General features: G+C 28.7%; 2 protein-coding genes across 9 annotated transcripts in view; one reads left to right on the forward strand and one right to left on the reverse strand.

The window, feature by feature from the left end:
* The window catches only part of LOC129983656 (fasciclin-2-like), a 179,877-nt gene extending 174,269 nt beyond the window's left edge, over positions 1–5,608 (forward strand). For 2 of the 8 annotated variants that reach the window (XM_056093218.1, XM_056093222.1), the window contains 3 exons: positions 278–334; positions 3,176–3,282; positions 4,276–5,608. In XM_056093218.1, coding sequence (XP_055949193.1) covers positions 278–334; positions 3,176–3,257 — 139 coding nt within the window. In that variant the 3' untranslated portion in view covers positions 3,258–3,282; positions 4,276–5,608. The remainder of the gene's footprint in view (positions 1–277; positions 335–3,175; positions 3,283–4,275) is intronic. The other 6 variants (XM_056093217.1, XM_056093221.1, XM_056093220.1 and 3 more) reach the window with 3 other exon arrangements.
* Positions 5,609–7,624: 2,016 nt separating this feature from the next.
* The window catches only part of LOC129984439 (vacuolar protein sorting-associated protein 52 homolog), a 39,378-nt gene continuing 27,617 nt past the window's right edge, over positions 7,625–19,385 (reverse strand). The window contains exons 13-19 of the mRNA XM_056094321.1: positions 19,045–19,200; positions 16,369–16,487; positions 16,169–16,292; positions 12,696–12,899; positions 10,634–10,811; positions 9,479–9,597; positions 7,625–7,889 (exon numbers count right to left, since the gene is read on the reverse strand). Coding sequence (XP_055950296.1) covers positions 7,743–7,889; positions 9,479–9,597; positions 10,634–10,811; positions 12,696–12,899; positions 16,169–16,292; positions 16,369–16,487; positions 19,045–19,200 — 1,047 coding nt within the window. The 3' untranslated portion in view covers positions 7,625–7,742. The remainder of the gene's footprint in view (positions 7,890–9,478; positions 9,598–10,633; positions 10,812–12,695; positions 12,900–16,168; positions 16,293–16,368; positions 16,488–19,044; positions 19,201–19,385) is intronic.

The following is a 19,385-nucleotide window of genomic DNA, read 5'->3' on the forward strand; positions in this document are numbered from 1 at the left end:
TTCGATGATGCAATGTAAATGATATCTGGGTGAAAGGTTTATAATTAAAAGCAGCGCACTTGCCTCTGACTCAGATGATTTAAGCCTCAAAACTTCACAATTTGGAGCTGCTTTCATTTGGGCGTACAATATTATGTGAGCATCAGTGTAATTTATTAAAAGCATGAAGGGTTTTTGAAAAAAAAGAGGAACCTTTTATTGATCTGTGTGCTACACGCATTTCTTGTATTGTGCACCTTTGTCTGTGTGTTTCAATGTACCTTCTGTCCTCTTGTAGCAAACTATCCAATTATGAAGAAAAGCCCAAACATGAAGTGGATAACCTAGCATTTGAGTAAGACATCTTTTAAATGATTAACTTTATCATGTAAAAAGTTAACATACTAAGAATAACTTCTTGAAATAGTTAATAGAAATCCTTGGTGTTGGCATTCTTTTCTTCTACCATAACTTGGCTGTATTGTAATTTAGTCCTGAAATTTTCTGTTCATAAATGGCACAGTCTGTTAAGTTGAGCAGGGTGTCTACTGTTCTTGAAAATCTGGAAAGTCGCAAGTTTTTTTTCCCCTCTTTTATCCAAAAAAAAAAAAAATTAACTGTATAAAATAAATGTTCTGAAAAATGATAAACTTACTTTACTTAAAATACTTTAAAAATAAATTAATGAATGTGAAGGGTATCTTTTAGCGAGACTTGTTCAAAATACTCACATCTTTTATTTATACAATATTTTAAAATTGCACACAAGTCTCACAGGGATTTTTCTTCTCCTGTCTTCGGTGATCTTATTAAACTAATCAACTTTTTAGTATGGATTTCAACTGCAAGAGCCGAAAAAAAAAATCATTGAATGAAATCAAAAGAGATACGGCTTGTTTTTAAAATTTATAGTCCTCCATTTAGCTACTCTTGATTGTGAATGTTTGCTATGGTTTAACTGTATCGTTCAAAGGAAGATGCCTCCCTCAAAAACAACCTTTAATATTTAGATTTCTTGGTTGTGATATGATAATCATAAAGTCAAGAGACGGATTAGACTTTGCAAAGCGAAGAATCTCATCAGTTAAAATTGTATGAAATCCTAATACCTAACTTTCTGTTATGCTGATTTTAACAATCATTTGCATGGATCGACAGTTCATACACTGAAGAACCAGAAAAACTAGTATAGCAGGGCGAATGCAAGTAATGGAGGTGTTAAACCAATCAGCGTAACGCGACGTGGTCGACAGTATATAAGGCAATAGATGTCTGAGGAGGCTATTACATTGATTCTTGCTGTTACAATGACATGTTATCAAGATTTAAGTTATTTTCAAAGGGGACTAATCGTCGGTGCACATCATTTTCGAAACAGCTATGAAATTTAGATTTCCCTGCACGACCATTGCAAGGGTGTACCGCGAATATTAGACTTTCGGCAAAACTTCAAATCTTCAATAACGATGCGGTCCGAAAAAGAACTTGACAGAACGGGATCATTGACGGCTGAAGGGAATCGTTACACGAGATAGAACGTTCAACACTTCTTCAGACTACTGCGGATTAGAATGCAGGCCCATCAACAATCGTCAGCGTACGTACTGTACAACATATCCTAATTGATATGGGCTTTCGTAGCCGTAGACCATCTCGTGTACCATTGTTGACTCAGCGGCACAAAGCTCTGCGCCTTGCCTGGGCCCGCCAACATCGTCATTGAACTCTTAATGATTGGAAAAACGTTTTCTGGTCTGACGATCATGTTTCCAATTGTATCGGGTGTACAAGTGTGGAGAAAACCTCATGAATCCCTCATGCCTACAAGGAACTGTTCAAGCTGGTGGAGGCTCTGAGATGGTATGGGGCGTGTGCAGTTGGCATCAAATGGGATCGTTGATACGTCTAGACTTAACTATAACAGGTCACCAGCATCCATTTATGTCATGTGTACATTCCGACGGAAGTGCGCAATTCCAACAGGATATGCGCCACACCACAGCACTTCGGTAGCTATCGAGTGGCTTGAGGAGACTCTTCTGAATTTCGGTCCCTCTCTTGGCCACCTGATTTCCCTGACATGAAAATTATCAAGCATATCTGGGATGTTTTGAAACATGCTGTCCTTAGGAGATCTCCACCACCTCGCACTCCCATGGCTTTGTGGACTGCCCTGCAGGAATCATGGTGTCTACAGAATATCTTCATAAATTAGTTGAATCTATGCCACGCCGTGTTGCAGCACTTCTACGTGCTCGATGGGGCTTTTCACTGTTAGATTGTTGTACCAGTTTTTCTGGCACTTCAGTGTATTTTCTCTAATCGAAGACTGACCGTTGTCGCAGAAGGGAGACCAGTTGTTGCATGATTTTTCGTTGACAGATTTTAAACACAAAAATACTAATAAACATTGTAATCTAATACCACGATCCTCTCTGTAAACTTATTTCAAAGTGTTTCCTATGCAAAATTTTCCGAAAATTCATTGTTTTCTCATTTTGTAAATGTAAAAAAAAAAAAAAAAAAAAAAAAAAATCTGTTTATGTAAGAAATCCTCTAATGAACTGGGACACAAAACTCAAGATGCCCATACGGTAAAAAAAAATTTGGAAAAAAAGAAAATTCATTTTATTTAATGAAGTATCAAAATGACTCCGGTATAATTAATTATTAGACTTGATATGCCATAAAAGGTCGATGATTTCGGAAAATGATTCGCTGAATTATTGAGTTATGAATTCATTAAAGATCGAACTGCTAATTTTGAAGTTTAATGAACAACTAACATTGGACAGAGAGAATATAAGAATTTGCTGCAATTATAAATCATAGTTTAATTATTTAAATTTGAATAGGCTTTCATTATTATTGTGCTAGGTTTGGAATCGCTTTTAAATCTTAAAGCTTATTTGGAATTAGTAGACACCCTATTGAATACTGTATTAGGAAATGAAACTGCTATTCATTTTTAATGAACACCAGGCAAAACTTTTTGAGAAGGAACAAATGAATTTTCTTCGTATATGTTTTTAAAGGAGGGAGGAACTTCCCATTATTTCGAAATAAGACAAAACTAAAATAGTGCAGCATTGAAAGCATTAAATTTCTGCTTTATGAAGACGCTCGCTTCAACTGCAGTTTGGTGGAAGATGAAATATTTTTCTATATGATAATTGACTAAATCTTCCACTTCTAGTAAAGGCAACCAGCGCAATGGTGATGATGCCAGACCAAAATATCCTTATGAGGGCGCTCCCATGCTACCAATGAGAGGATGAATTATTTCTAGACCTTGACTTTTGGGTACAGTTACTTTTGGATAATAAGTATTCATAATAAAGGCATCACTCTTAAACGTTGTTCTTTGCAACTCATTTCAGGGAAATGCAGCTAATTTTTTAGATTTGCAGTTAAAGCAAAAATAAAGCTTTTTCTGCATAATTAAATGAAGTTTTTCAGTCACTTATTTTCCAATAGTGATTAAATGCATCCAGCCATGGTTTTTTGCAAGGTATCTTTGTCCTTCCATTCTCCTGTTGCGTATAGTTTTTTACTGCATGAAATTGCACCTGATAGTTTTTGTTGGTATATTATAACTTACAGTTTCCTAGTTCAAAAGACTAAAAAATAATGCTTGTTTTTAATTGTTTAGTATCCCCATATAACTGCTGAAATATTGTTTTAAGAAAATGCTTTTATGTTCATTATCTATATTTTTGTGTTTTGTGCAATATAGACAAATACTGCTGTATCGGTCAAAGGTTTTTTCTAACTTTTTATACTTCATAGTTTTGTGACAATATGAAATGTATATATTTCTTTTATAAACTTAAGATTAATGGTTCAATTAATAAATAAATTTCATTAGAAAGAAAAATTTAACTAAGAAATTTGTTTTTATAAACGTTTTTCATTTTTAGAATGAATTTCTTAATTTCTCCTCTTTTAAAAAATGACTATTTTAAATCAACAGTGAGTAATCCTTAATGAAATTGGATTCTAATTAAACTTCGTAATTATTTAAATTTTTAAAACAACTCGGTAAAAAAATCAATTATCAATAATAAATAGTAACAGAAATTGATGCTCGAGCCATCAGTTGAAATATTAATTCAATACAGACCACTTTTTCTGTACTGAAAGTGTCTTAAGGTTTTAATTATTGTTAATGATGTACTTGTGTTATAGGTTCGTGTCTGATATTTTAATTAATGAGCTGTTCAGATGCAATCGCAAAATTTCCATTCAGATGAAATGCTGATTCTCAATCATTCAAAATTTTCAATCTCTTTGCAGGAACAGCAGGCCAGCAGACCTGATCATAGATGAAAATTTCAAAAACAAGTCCCCCAAAGGCTCAAAAACCAGCATCGGCAAAAGCAGTCCCGTGTAGTGTGAATCCAAGCTATTAAAATTTTCCCTCACTTTGATCATCAAAATGAAAATCTGGTGAAATTATTGCTGTTTCCAAAAACTCAACATTACTACTTCAAACTCCTTTGATTTAGTGTTGTATTTACCAATGTGAACGCGTTCAGCCGAACTGTCAGGTTGAATGCCTTTACCTTTATTTGCTTTGCAAACAGTATTGCAACGGTAATGGAAAGCAGAAAAAGGACTGCTTCTCAAACGACTCAGTATTGTGCGATCGGATTATTCAATGTCACTTTTTCATTTCCCCTATGTGTGCAGCAGTTTTTGCCATACCTCTTACCAAGCTTTACTCCAATTCCGTGTGGACGGCAGCACTCGTGAAGGAACTGCACACTGAAAGGAGGATTCATGTCTTAAAGTGGATTTTTATTGAAAAAAAAAATGGTCTTAGCTTTATTTTGTCATGTTTCATACATACCAAATAGTTCCTTTCACAGCTTTTGATGTATTTTTCATGCACTCTTTTTAATTATTAGTCTTCGAACTAGTTTTTTAAGTCATTCCATGTTTGTTAAGTTTCTGAATTCCCACACTTTTTTTAATCAAGTCTTTTTAATCACTTTTGTACTATATATATAAAACTTGTGAATTTGTAACATTTAGTTCATTGATTGTAATTTACAAAGAAATATTATATACATACATGAGTGAATATATAAACATATAATTTTCTATGAAACTGTTCTATGAAGGCTTCTAGGTAAATTTGTAATTACGAAATGTTAGATGTTTCTACAATTTAGTGTTATTATAACTAATGGGGGGTGGCATCCTATTTACAAAGTGATCTCAAGGATGCCAGGGGGTTCCGAGTATTGAATTGAAGTGAAATGGTCTTTCTAGGAGCGATCGCTACAATTTACACCATTTCTCCTGTCATTTGTAAGCTTTGGATACTTTACCGTACATGCAATATAGCGAGCTTTGAATTTTAATTTATTGAATTGATTTTATAATTTTAGATGGTTTTTTATTTTAGCTTTGTCATGAGATTCTTTCTTTTAAATGAGAACCTATAACAGCGTTCTAGAAAATGCTATTGCAAGAGTAAACCTGATTTGTTTGTGAAATTTAAAGCTCGTTGTATACAAGAGTGAGTGAATTTGAATGTAAAATTCTTTTAACTGCTTTTCGGCTTTCAGCTGTGATGTGTGTGCATGAAAGAATGTCAAAAATAAACGTTCTTAAATCGTGACTCGTTTCTTTTCAATTTATTAAACATGACACAAAGAATAAATGTATAAAAAAAATTCATGGTCATTCTAGTTTACCCATATATACTTAGATTATGTGAATTTTGCTTGTAGCAGTTTGCTGAAATTCAATCTTCTGTACTTAACATCAAGGTGCCCCAGGACAGTTATATTAAGGGCTAAAAACACACAATTTTAAACAATCGGGGACGATCTTCCCAAAACTTTCTCGGGTGCTCTCTAATAAAGCTGTCCTTTCTGCCACTCGTACAGAGTCGTGAATCTATGAATATCAGAAGTGCTTATATTTTTCCCGCATGTGAGAGTTGCGCGCTTTGTAAAGAAAACTGACTCTTGTATATTAATTGCATCTCATTGGCGAACAATAGTTACAAAATATCGATCTTAGGGTTGAACTGGATGATCCAATCGATTGAAATCAAAACTATGATATAGAATTGTAATTGAAAAATGAATTAACCTTTTGGCTCGAAATTAGTATATTTATTAATTATACCAAGTAATCCTTGGCATGCGGTTAATAATATTCGGAAATCAAATTTGTGTTTTGAAAGCTTTTTCCTGAAATGACTGAAACCAAAATTTGACAAAGAACTATAATTGTAATCACAAAATCACATACCTAATGTGATATATTAGTCACCGCAATTTTCAGTTATTGCATTTAAATGCCTTTGTAAATGCAGCCGACAGAAGGCCAATCCCATGTTGGATTTGGCTGAAAACTTGATATATGTCTGCATTATAGACATTAAATCTGTGTCTGTGACACTGTTTTTAAAATACTAACGTACGAGGCACAGAAATCGCCTGCCTATCACATGATGTTGAATGGCAACAGTCAAAATGTAATTAAATCTGTTTTTATAGTTGCAACTAAATTAAAAATAAATATTAATTTGAAATGAAAAAAAGGAACTAAAAAGAAGGAAATGAAGAATCCGGCCTGAAGACTTTTCCAAGGGTCACCCTCAGGCAGAGATTCAAACCAGGGATTTTTTTCTATGAGAGGTCCGACTTTCGTCCAAAATATTGACCCCTTGTGACCCGAAAATCCCAAGAAATTGTGGTTTTACAAATAAGATTTAGTATCACAAAATTAAAGACAATAAATGACACAATTTTTATTTGATAAGTACCTGAAAGAAAATCCTCTTTAGCTTCAACAACCCGGAATTTGAATCAAGTCAAACGCAAAAATAATTTTAGAATTTTCTAAGTTTCTAAATACAATGTATCTTATTAATTTGATTCTGGAAATGCTTTTAATTGAATTTCATAATTATTGCTTTTTTGATTGACAATCCTCCTCCGAGGATTTATAGTACATGAATTTTTTAACATAAAAAAAAATTGGTTGCACAGATTTCCATAAAAATAAAATGTATCACTCTGTCAGGATTTAAAAAATATTCTAACTGTAGAAGATGAAATTAAAACAATTTTTTTCCCTTATAATTGCAGTAGTTTTTTTTTTTAATAATTCAAAGAAATATTGCTTTAAGAAAGTATGGTAATTTTTGTATATCGTTAGATAAAGTCTAAATTTTTTTATACCAACTGAAAAATTACATGTCATTTGTTATTTAGTATGTACATAATTAGAATTATGATAAATAAGTTGAAGTTTAAAAATTACTTGCTTCTCATTTAGATGATATAATTTTTTCATATTTCCTTCATTTTTTTATTTGAAAAACACAAACTCGTAAGGAAACATTAAATATCAACAATTCATTTCACAGAAAAAGGCATTAAAAAAATGCGATTATCAATATTATGATATTTACCAAACAATAATCAATGATTTAAGGAAATCGAATGCAAACACAGTCAATTTATTTGGGTAAATTATCACCTAGATTTCTTATTTAAAATAATAAATGAATTTATCTTTATATTTGTAGAAAATATTAGAGATGCATATAATTATAAGAAACTGCTATACAAAATGAAATTAGCCTCATATTTTTACGCAGAAAATAAAAACATTTCAATTTCAGAATACAATTTTTTATTATCCCAACTATTTACAAGGAATATATAAGCCTTTAAACAAAAAAGTGCTATAAACCAACAATCTTAATAATATATTTTTACTTTTTACAAATAAAACTAAAAATTTGTTTTGAATTTCTTTGCTTCTACCATGAGGTGGTGGATGTTCAATAACTCACTGCGAACAGGTAAACTCTTGAATGGATACTGAGAAAGAACTTTTTGAAATCGGTGGTAATATTGGATCAACTGAGTTAGAGCAGTCTGGAAATAAGATTTATGAAATGAAAGCACATTAACAATAAAAATAAAAAGGAATACTCGTTAAGAGTTTCACACTACAGAAATGCAAACTTCTTAACAGATTTTCTTCACAAATGCTGAGAAGTATACAGAAAAATTTTGGTCGACATTTCATGAAAATTACGCAATAATTTGAAGTATGTGTCCATATACTGAGAAGATTTTATATTTTATGATGTCATACCTACTGAATAAAATATGTTACATATTTTAAATCATTTATTTATTTCCTTAAGTTACCACATAATTAAAGTTTACATCATTTCAATAGTTTTAAATATTTTTTGGTACAGTCTAATTTCTACAGAAGACATTAGATTATTTCTTATTTAAAAAGAATGTGTTTTACAGAAGTGGATGATAATATATTTCAATAGAGTGATTGATTAGAGCTTTTTAAATTGACAATGAAATCTTGTATAGCAGGGAATCAGCGCAAATATATAGTAAAGTTATTATGCTGAATTTATTGAAATAGGTCACAGTATCCCTAGAGGCAGAATAAAGAACTTAAACCACTTAATGTGGGCTTAAAAAGAAATGAAAGAAATAACTAAAAAAAATTAAGGAGATTGACCCATAAGTTCACTTAGAAAAATGTATGCAAAATTAAAGTATCAACATATGAAAAAGTTCATGGAGGAATTTGTTAAATTCATGAAGATATTTGTGATTAAAACTATGAATTTTCCATGACTTGAAAAGGGTTTATTATAAATTTGAAAAAAGAATCCTTAGATTCCCCTGAGTGCACTTGTCAGATTTTTTTTAATAATTATTTTTGTTTACTTTCTTCATTGCTTAAATTTCACTTCAGCATTGCTGAATTTGAGAAAATGTATCAGATAATCTGACTAAGGAGGAGCCTATTTTCAAATCAAGTTCATCGTTTTAATCGCAAATATCTCTGAAAATCTTAAGATAACTCCATGAAAATTTTTGCTATTTTTCAATTATAGTATAGTGTAAATTTTTCAAATTGGACTTTTTGGCCAATCTACTTTTTTTTTTCTTTTTCTTTTCTAACTTACTTAATTAAATCAATAGAAAACGCTATAACTTGTCACAATAAATTGAGCACAGTCACTTCATTGTAGTTGTACATTATTTCCGTGTTGAAATACTGTTTTGAAATTAAAAGGCTAAAAAGGATTTTGCTAATCACCCTGGATATATAAAGTATATGCAGATGTATTATATATATATATATATATATATATATATATATATATATATATATATATATATATATATATATATATATATATATATATATATATATATATATAAGAATGTATAATAAGTATTAAATATATAAGTATATATATATATTTAATTCTAGTATAGGAAATTAACAGCAGATTTGATATGATTATCCTTATGCATATTATAGTATTTATTATACATTAAATTTTGCTAGTAAAGAAAGGTTTGCAAGAAAGCTGCATAACAATTAATTAAAAAGACAATTTTTTTTACAAATAAAAGGTCTTCATCATGAACAACACAATACTTATCAACTAAAATCCAAGGGGGGGGGGGAATCATACCTGTAGGATATTTGTGCCATTTTTGAAATTAGTAAAAGTTGTCATGATATCTGCATTTATTTCATCCATTGCTTTTTTCCATCCGCTGTTAAATGACTTCACTAAAGTTGGAACTTTTACTGCAATATTTAAAACAAAAGCTGACATGTTAAAGAACATTTTCTGTCACACAAATATATAGAATCAAAACATATCAATTAAAAAATTACCAAAGTAACAACATATATTTATAAATAAAAGTGAAAATGATGTGCCAGTTTATTTAGTACTAATTATCAGAAATACGGTAACAATGTTCAAATCAAGTATGTAATAAAAAACTTTGCTTTCAAAGAATTAGTTCAAATAAATAAATGAATGAAATGTGCAAAGAATAAGGAAATGATTAAATTTTATATAAAGAATATAAAAACATTAAAGGAATAAGAATACTTGGCTAGGCAATAATAAATTGTATACTATTCAGAAATTTGCATATTAAAAAAAACACATGTTAGAGCAGAGTGTTTAGATAAATTTTATCTTAAAAAAATAAAAACTTTATAAGTACTTTCAAAGCATTTTTAGAAAAAAATTAAATAAGAACCAATCTTAACACAGTATTTTTATTATTATTATAAAACTGAGTTCATTGAAATAAATTAAGTTGGGTATTAACTAAGTAAATGTCCAATTTTATTCAAATATAAAATACTACCAGGAATTACTGAATAATTTTCACCATCAATGAAACTAAGCTATTAAAAATGTTTTTATACGAGTTTCATTAAAAAAAATCTTAACACTTTTTATCTCCAATCTTAAATTGATTAATTACATTGCAATCAGTAGTATAAGAAAAAAAGGTTCTATTGCTACTTCATTAACATTTCAATTCCTCAAGAAAAGGTTAAGAATATAAGAAAACAAATTTTGAGTTTAAAAATAATGCTAATTTTATTAAATATGTAAATAAAAGGTTGCTTCTTTTTAGAAATTTTCCCCAAAACTTTTAATTCCTTCAATTTTTTTCACTAATAATTTTTCTTCATTTTTTAGATTTTTATTAGTAGTGAAAAGTTTCTATTTGGCATTAGCTTTATTTTCAATTTTAGCAATTTCCTTTTATTATTACCTTGAATTATTACTAAAAACATATAAAAAAATCATTCATACCAGCCTCGTTTTTCAAATTATCCATTTGACCTCTTTCTAAATATTTTTCACAGTCTTTAACAAAAGTCATCATTCCACCAAAATAGGGTGAAAGAATTTCTTCAACATATTCCAAAATTCTGGCATTCAGAAGATCCTTGAAGCTTTCAGATTCTCTTGAATCTTCCTTTGTTCTTTCCTTAAAAATATATAAAATAGAAAACCAAATTATAAATTCTAAAAAAAGGTTACATTTATTAATTTAATATATAGCTTCACTGCCTGCATTACATAATATTAATTAAAAGCTTCTATATCAAACAAATCAAATTTCATATCTAGTTAACATATTTTTGATTAAATTTTTTTTAATTAGAATCTCTTTTTTTAGAATATCAAACTATTATTTGAATTTTACATTTTTTTTTCTCCAAATTATTAAGCCAAACTCTCATACTAAAGTAAAATTAAAATTAACTCTCATATGCTGAATATATTAATTATCATACTGAATTTTTTAATTAATATTAATATCTTTTTGTCAAGTCTCATAAAACTATGGTAAAATATTCCATTCTTTTTTTTTTTTTTACCATGGTTCAAATTATTTGTTATTAAATTATTAGTTGATGATACTATAAAATAATTTTTAAATGAAAATTCAAAACATGGAAACTTATTTCAAACTGGGAAAGACTGTATACAAATTGTTTCTTCTGGAGTACTGACACATATTTGTAGCAAAGATCATAATCAAAGATATCAAATATTATCTTACACCATTTCCACCAAAAAAAATTAATTAACTCCTAATATTCAATATCAATTCGATGGGTTATAGTTATTACATGTTCCTTTTTTATTAGATTAAAATTACAAGTATACCAACCAGCTGTCTACCTAAAGAACCATCAATTGACTATTCATAATAGGAATGGAATCTTAATTACTTTCCCAGAAGAAGTTCTCCTTTGTGGGTCACACTGATAATTAAATACCTAAAAAGGGTTATTGATGCATACTGGAATTTTAGAACTTCTGAACTATTTAAGCAGACTGCCCATTTTTCTCAGAACATGCAGGATGAGAAACTCAGATGAACTAGACATTCAGCAGCAAGATATATTGAATTTATTCTCTCAATAATAATTAATTTATACATAGGAATTGCATTTTTAAATACTAGTATATGTCATTGTTAAATATTTCATCTAGATTCAACGTAATTGAGTAAATTTTACATTTAAAAGCACTGCCTGTATGTGCCAAATCCAATTCAGAAGATATCAAATATGCCAAATCTAATTAGCCTGAATGAATCCAATTCAAGCCCTATGTTAAATTTGGATTTAGGTGATATATCTAAAATGATACAATGTAACATATTTGTTTTTAAATTTATAATAGTAGCTAAATTTATAATAGTCAAATTATGTCAACCTCTGGGAAAATATGGCTTGCATCCTAGTAATTTTAACATAAAATCCTTATTACCCCAAAAATCTATATTTGATTCTTGATTTGATTCCTATTAAGTAATATTAATGCAAATTATAATGATATAAGATACAATACCATACATATTCTCAAAAAATATTCTTCGAATACCAATAATAACCAATACTTAACCTAAAAATATAACACTTCTATTTCAATTTGTACAATTTATTGACATGCATTCCATAGACGAAAGTGTAAATACTTTCTCAATAAATAATTGTGATTGCTACCTTAAAAGAATATTTATTTTAGAGCATTTTCATCTTTTTTTGTTTTTCTAAAAGAGTTAATTCGTTTAATAAAGAATTGCTTGTGATAGCTTTCATAAAATTTACAGCTTTCTACATAATTTAAAACCTAATAAATCTGAATCAAAGTGAAAAATCTTATTAAGATTTTATAGCGTCTGTTTAAATAATATAATGTTTTCTACTAAAATTATTCATATTTAACAAAGGTAAACAAAAGACTTTGTATTCTTTACATTCGATATTCCCAAATCAACTGATTAAATGCAATTATTTAATCATTTATAAATAAAAAACGCTTTTTCTAAGAAAAAACAAAATTTTACTTAACATACAAGCAGAACATTCAGCATCATATCATAGTTGTTAATTTGAAAGATAAGTTGATCTTTATGATCTGGGAATTCTGCTGCCATACGTAAAATAAAATTCTCTACTTCAACTTGCAATGCAGCTAACAGCCGAGCAACACGTTCACTCGGAAAATTTTCATTTATTCCAACAATTGCAGCAGAAAATTCTGCATATCGCCTAGTAATCTGAAATAAAAATAAATAAAATTTTGAAATATTACCAATAAATATTTCTGCGAACTAGCTTGTGAGGTAAGTTGGGGGGGGGGGGGATAAAAAATAAGCAATAGATGTGAGTTTTGTTATTAATGGATAATACAAGGTAAGTAGTTAAATTTTATCTTAAAAATAAGCACTTTATAAGTATTTTTAAAGAAAAAATAACAACTAATATAGTAATTTTGATTATAGAACTATGTTTTATAATGAAATTCATGAATTTTTCTAAGAAAATATCCAAATTTTTGCAAATATAAACATATAATAAATATTACACATAATTAGTGGATATTTTTTACAAATATAGAAATTACATTATTCAAAAGTTCCTTTTGCAAGTTTTTTTTAATAAAAATCCTTATTAAAGTACTTTTATTGCATATCTAAAATTACTTCATTACACTAAAGTTAAATGTATTTGAAAGGAAAAAAAAAAAGCATAACACAGTAATTTCATAAATGCTTTAATTTTCTTGAAGGGAGAGACCAACAAACATAAGTAAACAAATCTAGACTATATTCCAACATGCTTTGCTTACATAGTTGATAGAATATGCAAATTCTATCAACTATGTAAGCAAAGATTTCTGTTTCACAATAAAAAAATTTTGCTATCTCATTCTTTCAATTGTCCGTGTCTTCTCATTAATTAGCCACCTTCAGGACCCAATTGCTCACAAATAATATACATGTTTAAAATAATACAGGAAACTAAAGAACACATTTCCCAATCACAATATTTTGCACATATTTTGCCAATTTTTATTGCATATGAAAGCTAATGGCACTAGATATGTCATTAATAGCGTCTTCTCTCAATCGCTATCCATTTTCAAGAAAAATCTTGAAAGCACTACTCCATGTACATTTTCCATGCAGGAAAACTTTGGCAAAATTCTCTAGTATCAACCACTAAATAAAATATTTACTGTATCAATTTTGGCAATTTTTATTTCATATGAAAATTTACAATCCCTAGATATGTCATCAAGGGTCTCACCTGTTCTGCTCGCATTTTCTAAAGATACTGCAAAACACAGCATACCTGTCAGTCTCAAAAAGTAAAATAGTTTTATTAGTTTTCATCAGCAATTTCTGTAATAGCCAGGCATGACTAACTAACCAGAAAACTCTATAACTATTATGCAATTATAATTTAAAATACTTTTTTTTTTTTTTTTGACAAGATGCATTTCTTTTGAGTTGATTGATATGACTAGGATATTAATAACGTTATTGAAGCCAGATGTTTATAACATTAGTTCAGTCATATCAATCAAGATTGATCAATTACAGAATTTCCATGTGTCTGTGGTATTCAGACACATTCAGAGAAATCTATCATATTTACAACCATGAAATTCGACACACAAGATGTCGCAATAATGATTCAATGCATCTCAAAACGCATATTTTAAAATTACAGTTTTTTATTTAATGTTTTATGTTATTTTAAATGCTTTTTTTTTTTTGCATTATTTGCCTAGAATATCATTTCTAGTTATGGTAAATAAATCTGTCAGGAGGACAAACACTTGCTATTTTGAAGAGATTTGTTTCATAAGTAATTTAGTAAATTACTTTTTTTAAAGTAATTTACAGAGTTTCGAGAAATTTTTAATCACTTTTCTGAAGAATTTTAAGAGCTGAAGGTAAAATTTCTGCTTCTGATTTCTATTGCTGTTAATTTTTCAAAAAAGATCTGCATTCATTGAATTTTCATTAATTGCTTTTCAAATAATTTCAATTATTTTTTTTAATCCACTATAGAAGGTTTTATTTCTTCATCCAGTTAGCAAGGAGCTTTATTACATTCATCTCTATTAGACAAATCAATTTGATTTGTTATATAAACATATATTTTTTAAATCACTGATACCATTAGATTTATGATGTCAGATTCAGCAAGCACAAAACTCAAATGCACAAGAACTTGTCTCGAACCCAAATCTTCATATTACAGTTAACTCACCATAAGATGATAATTGTAAATTCGATATATGTGTCACCATAATATTTAAAACATTTCTTCATTATCAATCACTCTATTTAATTACTGTGAAGAAAATATAAATTAGTATGATTTTCCTGATTTTTCAATATGTGAATAATTCACATTCTCTGAAGAAAGTCATCATTATTTTAAATTTTCAACATATATGCGAATCAGTTATAATGAAATAGAAAATATTATTCACATTCATTCTACTAAAAGTTTCTATCCACATAAAGAAATATTCTTTCTTTGCGTGTAGTAATACTGTTAAATTATTTAATTTTGCTTCTAAAACCTGTAAAAAACACAAATATTCCTTGTGGTATACAAAACAAGATAAAAATGTCAAAAAGGTCACCAGATGTTATTATGACTATTGATATTACTGAATTTTGAGGCTCATATTTTATTCCACAGAATTAGCTATATCAGTCCTATTTTTGAGGTTGAGAGTTCTGTCAAATATTTATTTTTCAATATCTCTAAAAAGGGAGTGGTAGGAAGCAGATGGTGAGAATTACAAGATTTCATAAGCATTCAAATAAAAACAAAAATTGTTGAAATTGGTACAAGATTGTAGCAGGAGAGCTTTTTAGAGTTTTTCCTATAAAAAATTACAATACAGCATTTTTTTTTTTTTTTTCCCATTTAACCAGCAAATGGAAAAGGGAAGATGCAGATGACTGATGATCTACCTAAGAGTCACAAGCTTTAATATGAAATTTCAAGTTGGTTTAATGGATCTAGTTGGGGAACTAAGTAATGGGTTTTCCCCAATTTCATTAGCACATAATTGAATCATTTCAGATGACAAAGATAAAGATCTGTCATCTTAGTCATCATAAACCCAAATTGTACTTTAAGTTATTTCTTTTTTGGGAGAAATTCTAGAAGATAATGTGCATATGTCTCTAATTTGGAAGATCATATCATTGCTACTATTTCAGCATTGACAGAAACATGATAGTAAAAAATTTAGAAATGACAGCATTATGTTTCATGTAAACCATGCAAAAAATAAAGGATCCCCTACTGAATATTTGCTATTCTTCCACTCAAAACTTGAATATATTTCATTTCCAAGAATCTATGTTTCAAATAAATGCAATTATTACCTAATGCAGTTTTGTAAATTTGTTTTGATTTTGTGTATATACATCATATCTAAATATGTGCCTTTTTTTTTTTACAAAAGAAATTACAAATGATTTTAGTTTCATGAAAGTGAAATGACACTTACATAATGGGGTCTCTTATCAATATTAGTGAACTTCTGTGGATCACAATCTCGAATACTCTCAATGTTCAACTGCAATATATACTCAAATCGAGGCCAAAATATTTGCAAAAGTGTTTCCCAATATCTGTATAGAAATAACAAACAACATTAAAAGCAAATTAAATTTTCATGTTAAGATGAAATAATATGACAATACGTACTTATCTAGAGCAGGAACATCTCTTTTATGCATTAATACTTGATATCGATGAATTATGTGTATACACAAAAATAAGGCTATTGAATCGTAACAGTCCTGAACATACTGATCAGTATTTTTCTAAAAAATAAGGAAGAATATTATTGGAGCATTATAATACTTTTTATCATCATCAAATTTTAAAATATAAAATGAGTACTTTTAATTTTATGATTTTGCAAATTGCACTAATAGTCTGTTGCAGTAGTTCACATCTATTTCACTCATTTAACACACATATAGTCTATGATAAAGTTTTTAAACTTGCAGTAATGAACTAATTATTCACAAGCAACAAAGGCATAATTAAAATGTTTATTTTATAATATTTACTATTTTTTATTCATTCATTTTCGTCAACTTATTTGGGCATCACTTTCTGCAGATTTTTCAGCCTTCAGTTTCATGGAGCTTATCCTTAACAAATAAGGTATGACATTTTTTACTTATATCACTTTCAGTGAGCGTATGTGAAAATATTTCTGATATATCATTGAATGCAGTAAAGGACGAATATTACACAACAAGTTTTAATGCCCACAAAAATTCAGTTTTAAATTATTGTTCTTGAACTATAAAGTTCGAAATCAATTTATTTTCGGGTGACGTTTTCGAATTTGACGTGTCATTCTTTTAGCTACTAAGCCTGGTATCAATAATGATTTTTATTGAGCTGGCACTCAGTCGTGAATATTTAATTCTTTTGGAATGACTAGAAAGTGCCTGTTTTCCCATATTACTTAAGCTTATTATTTTCAGAGCCTGACTAAGGCAAGGGTAAATGGGGCAGTTGGATCGGCCCCCCACACCAGAAGTTGGCCCCATTGCCAGAAAATCATTAAATAGACAGAACGATATTTCGTCTGACCATTGGAGAGGGGGAGGGGTAGACTTTATGGCTCTTTTAGGTTCTAGTCAATTTTCTTTTTATATATCTATAATGAGATGAAAAATTTAAATACCTCCATAAAGTTCTGTTTTTCATTACTAAAGCATTGAAACAGAAAGGGCCCCCAAATAAATTTTTGCCCCGGGTCCCAATTAGGCTAAGTCGGGCCCTGATTATCTTCTTACAAAGCGAGTACAAAAAACTGACTTATGGAACTTCTAGAACCCCCTTCAACAAAACCAAGATTGATTTTTTTAAAAATCCATTCAATTCATATAAAACACAGATTTTGAGCAGCTCATTGTTTAAAAAAATCCCCAATCTACTTTGAATATGCTAACAGTTTCTCAAATGATAAACATACCATTCAATAAACTCAAATAAGGTAGACTAAACACCACCGCGCTGCGTCCGCAGATTGAAATGTTCCCGCCAGAGAAAAGTATTCTATTCTTTCACGCAGTTAGAGACGTCTCGTTCATGGATTGCTATTCGGGAACCTCATAAAAAAAAAGAACAATTGTCGAGCAAATCAGAACTGGCCTGATTTATACAGAGAAAAAAAAGGGGGGGGGGAGTAAAGGTATTTTCGTTTTACACAATCGAGAATGATATTCTTTCGTTTTTGGAAGCTATGACTACGATTTTTTTTATCTTGCAATTTTTAGAGATAGCCATTTTTTAAATGTAAAATAAATAATTAAGAAACTTAAAATTCCTTGTATTTTCAAAGTTTTTATAAAAATTTTCAAATTTCCCTGCATTTTCCCCAGTTTTTTTAAGACTAATTTTAATTTTCCAATGTTTTTCAGGTTCTGTGGTGTGGCAATCCTGTATTTACCAAGTATGAATAAAACAGAATCATATAAAAACATAATTTTTTTAAACTTCTTTATGATTTACGAAAAAATACAGTTCCTTCTCTGAACAGACATTATTACAAGTCACAGGTAAAGAAACAACATAACTAAAAGTATAAAATTATTGCATTTAGAAGTAATTAACTATATCTATAAATGCTACTCAAATATCAGAAGGCATATCAAGATTATCAAAGTACTTCTGTATGCATGGAATTCGAACAACACTCAGAATCAAGATTTGGAAAGGAAATTTCTTTCTTTCCAAAATACTCCTTTTTGCTTTCCTCAAAAGTCAGAATCATTACCAATTTATATAAATAGAAACGAACATTTATAAATGTTTTCTATACTAAAAAATTAATGAATAGCAAAATTTTAATAAAATTTTGCTCATAAATACTAGAACACATAAGGAAAGTTAAAATAGATATTTTGGGACATTCCTTAATTACATTTCTTTATTTTTAATTAATTTGAAATAATGTTTCCATAGATGAAAAAGATTTTTTTTACCATCATTAATGGATGAAAATATTATATTTCAAATAATTTTATTTGAATCCAATTAACACTCAATGCATCATCAAATTTAATTCATTTATTTAAAGAAATTATTAAATATTTGTATGAAAAATTAGCTTTTAACAGTTTTAAAAAATCGTTTGCATAGACTGTAGTTTAAAAATTATTTGATGCAATTAATATTCACAATTTAAAAAAAAATTAATAAAAGTAGATAATAGGAGGAATCTGTAAAGTATAAACATTGCATAAATTATATTTTTAATCTCACTTATTAAAAGCAACACAATGAATATCACTCAGTAAAAATTAATCATTTTCATAGTTATAATATGTGTAAAAAATATCATAATAAATATCTTACCAAAAACATTGACAAAGTTTTCCCCATCACTGAACTGAATAATTCTAAAGCACTTCGTCCAGAAACCATAAAGAATTCTGTGATGAATAAGTATTCTCTGCAGGCATTATCTACTAAGGCATATTGTTGACTTCTGAACAAACTTTCAAATGTATACTAAAAGGATAAAATTATGCATAGTAAAAAGAGGGATTTCAAATTGATACATACTTCTTATTGATACACAAAAAAGGAGACTCATACAATAAAAAGCTTAGCAATAAAAATAAAAGATCTTAATTATATTTAAAAAAATTTAATTAGATAAAATGTTACAAATATTGTAATATAAAGAAATATAG

Source organism: Argiope bruennichi, chromosome 9 (assembly GCF_947563725.1).
Source record: "Argiope bruennichi chromosome 9, qqArgBrue1.1, whole genome shotgun sequence".
Taxonomy (NCBI): Eukaryota; Metazoa; Arthropoda; class Arachnida; order Araneae; family Araneidae; genus Argiope; species Argiope bruennichi.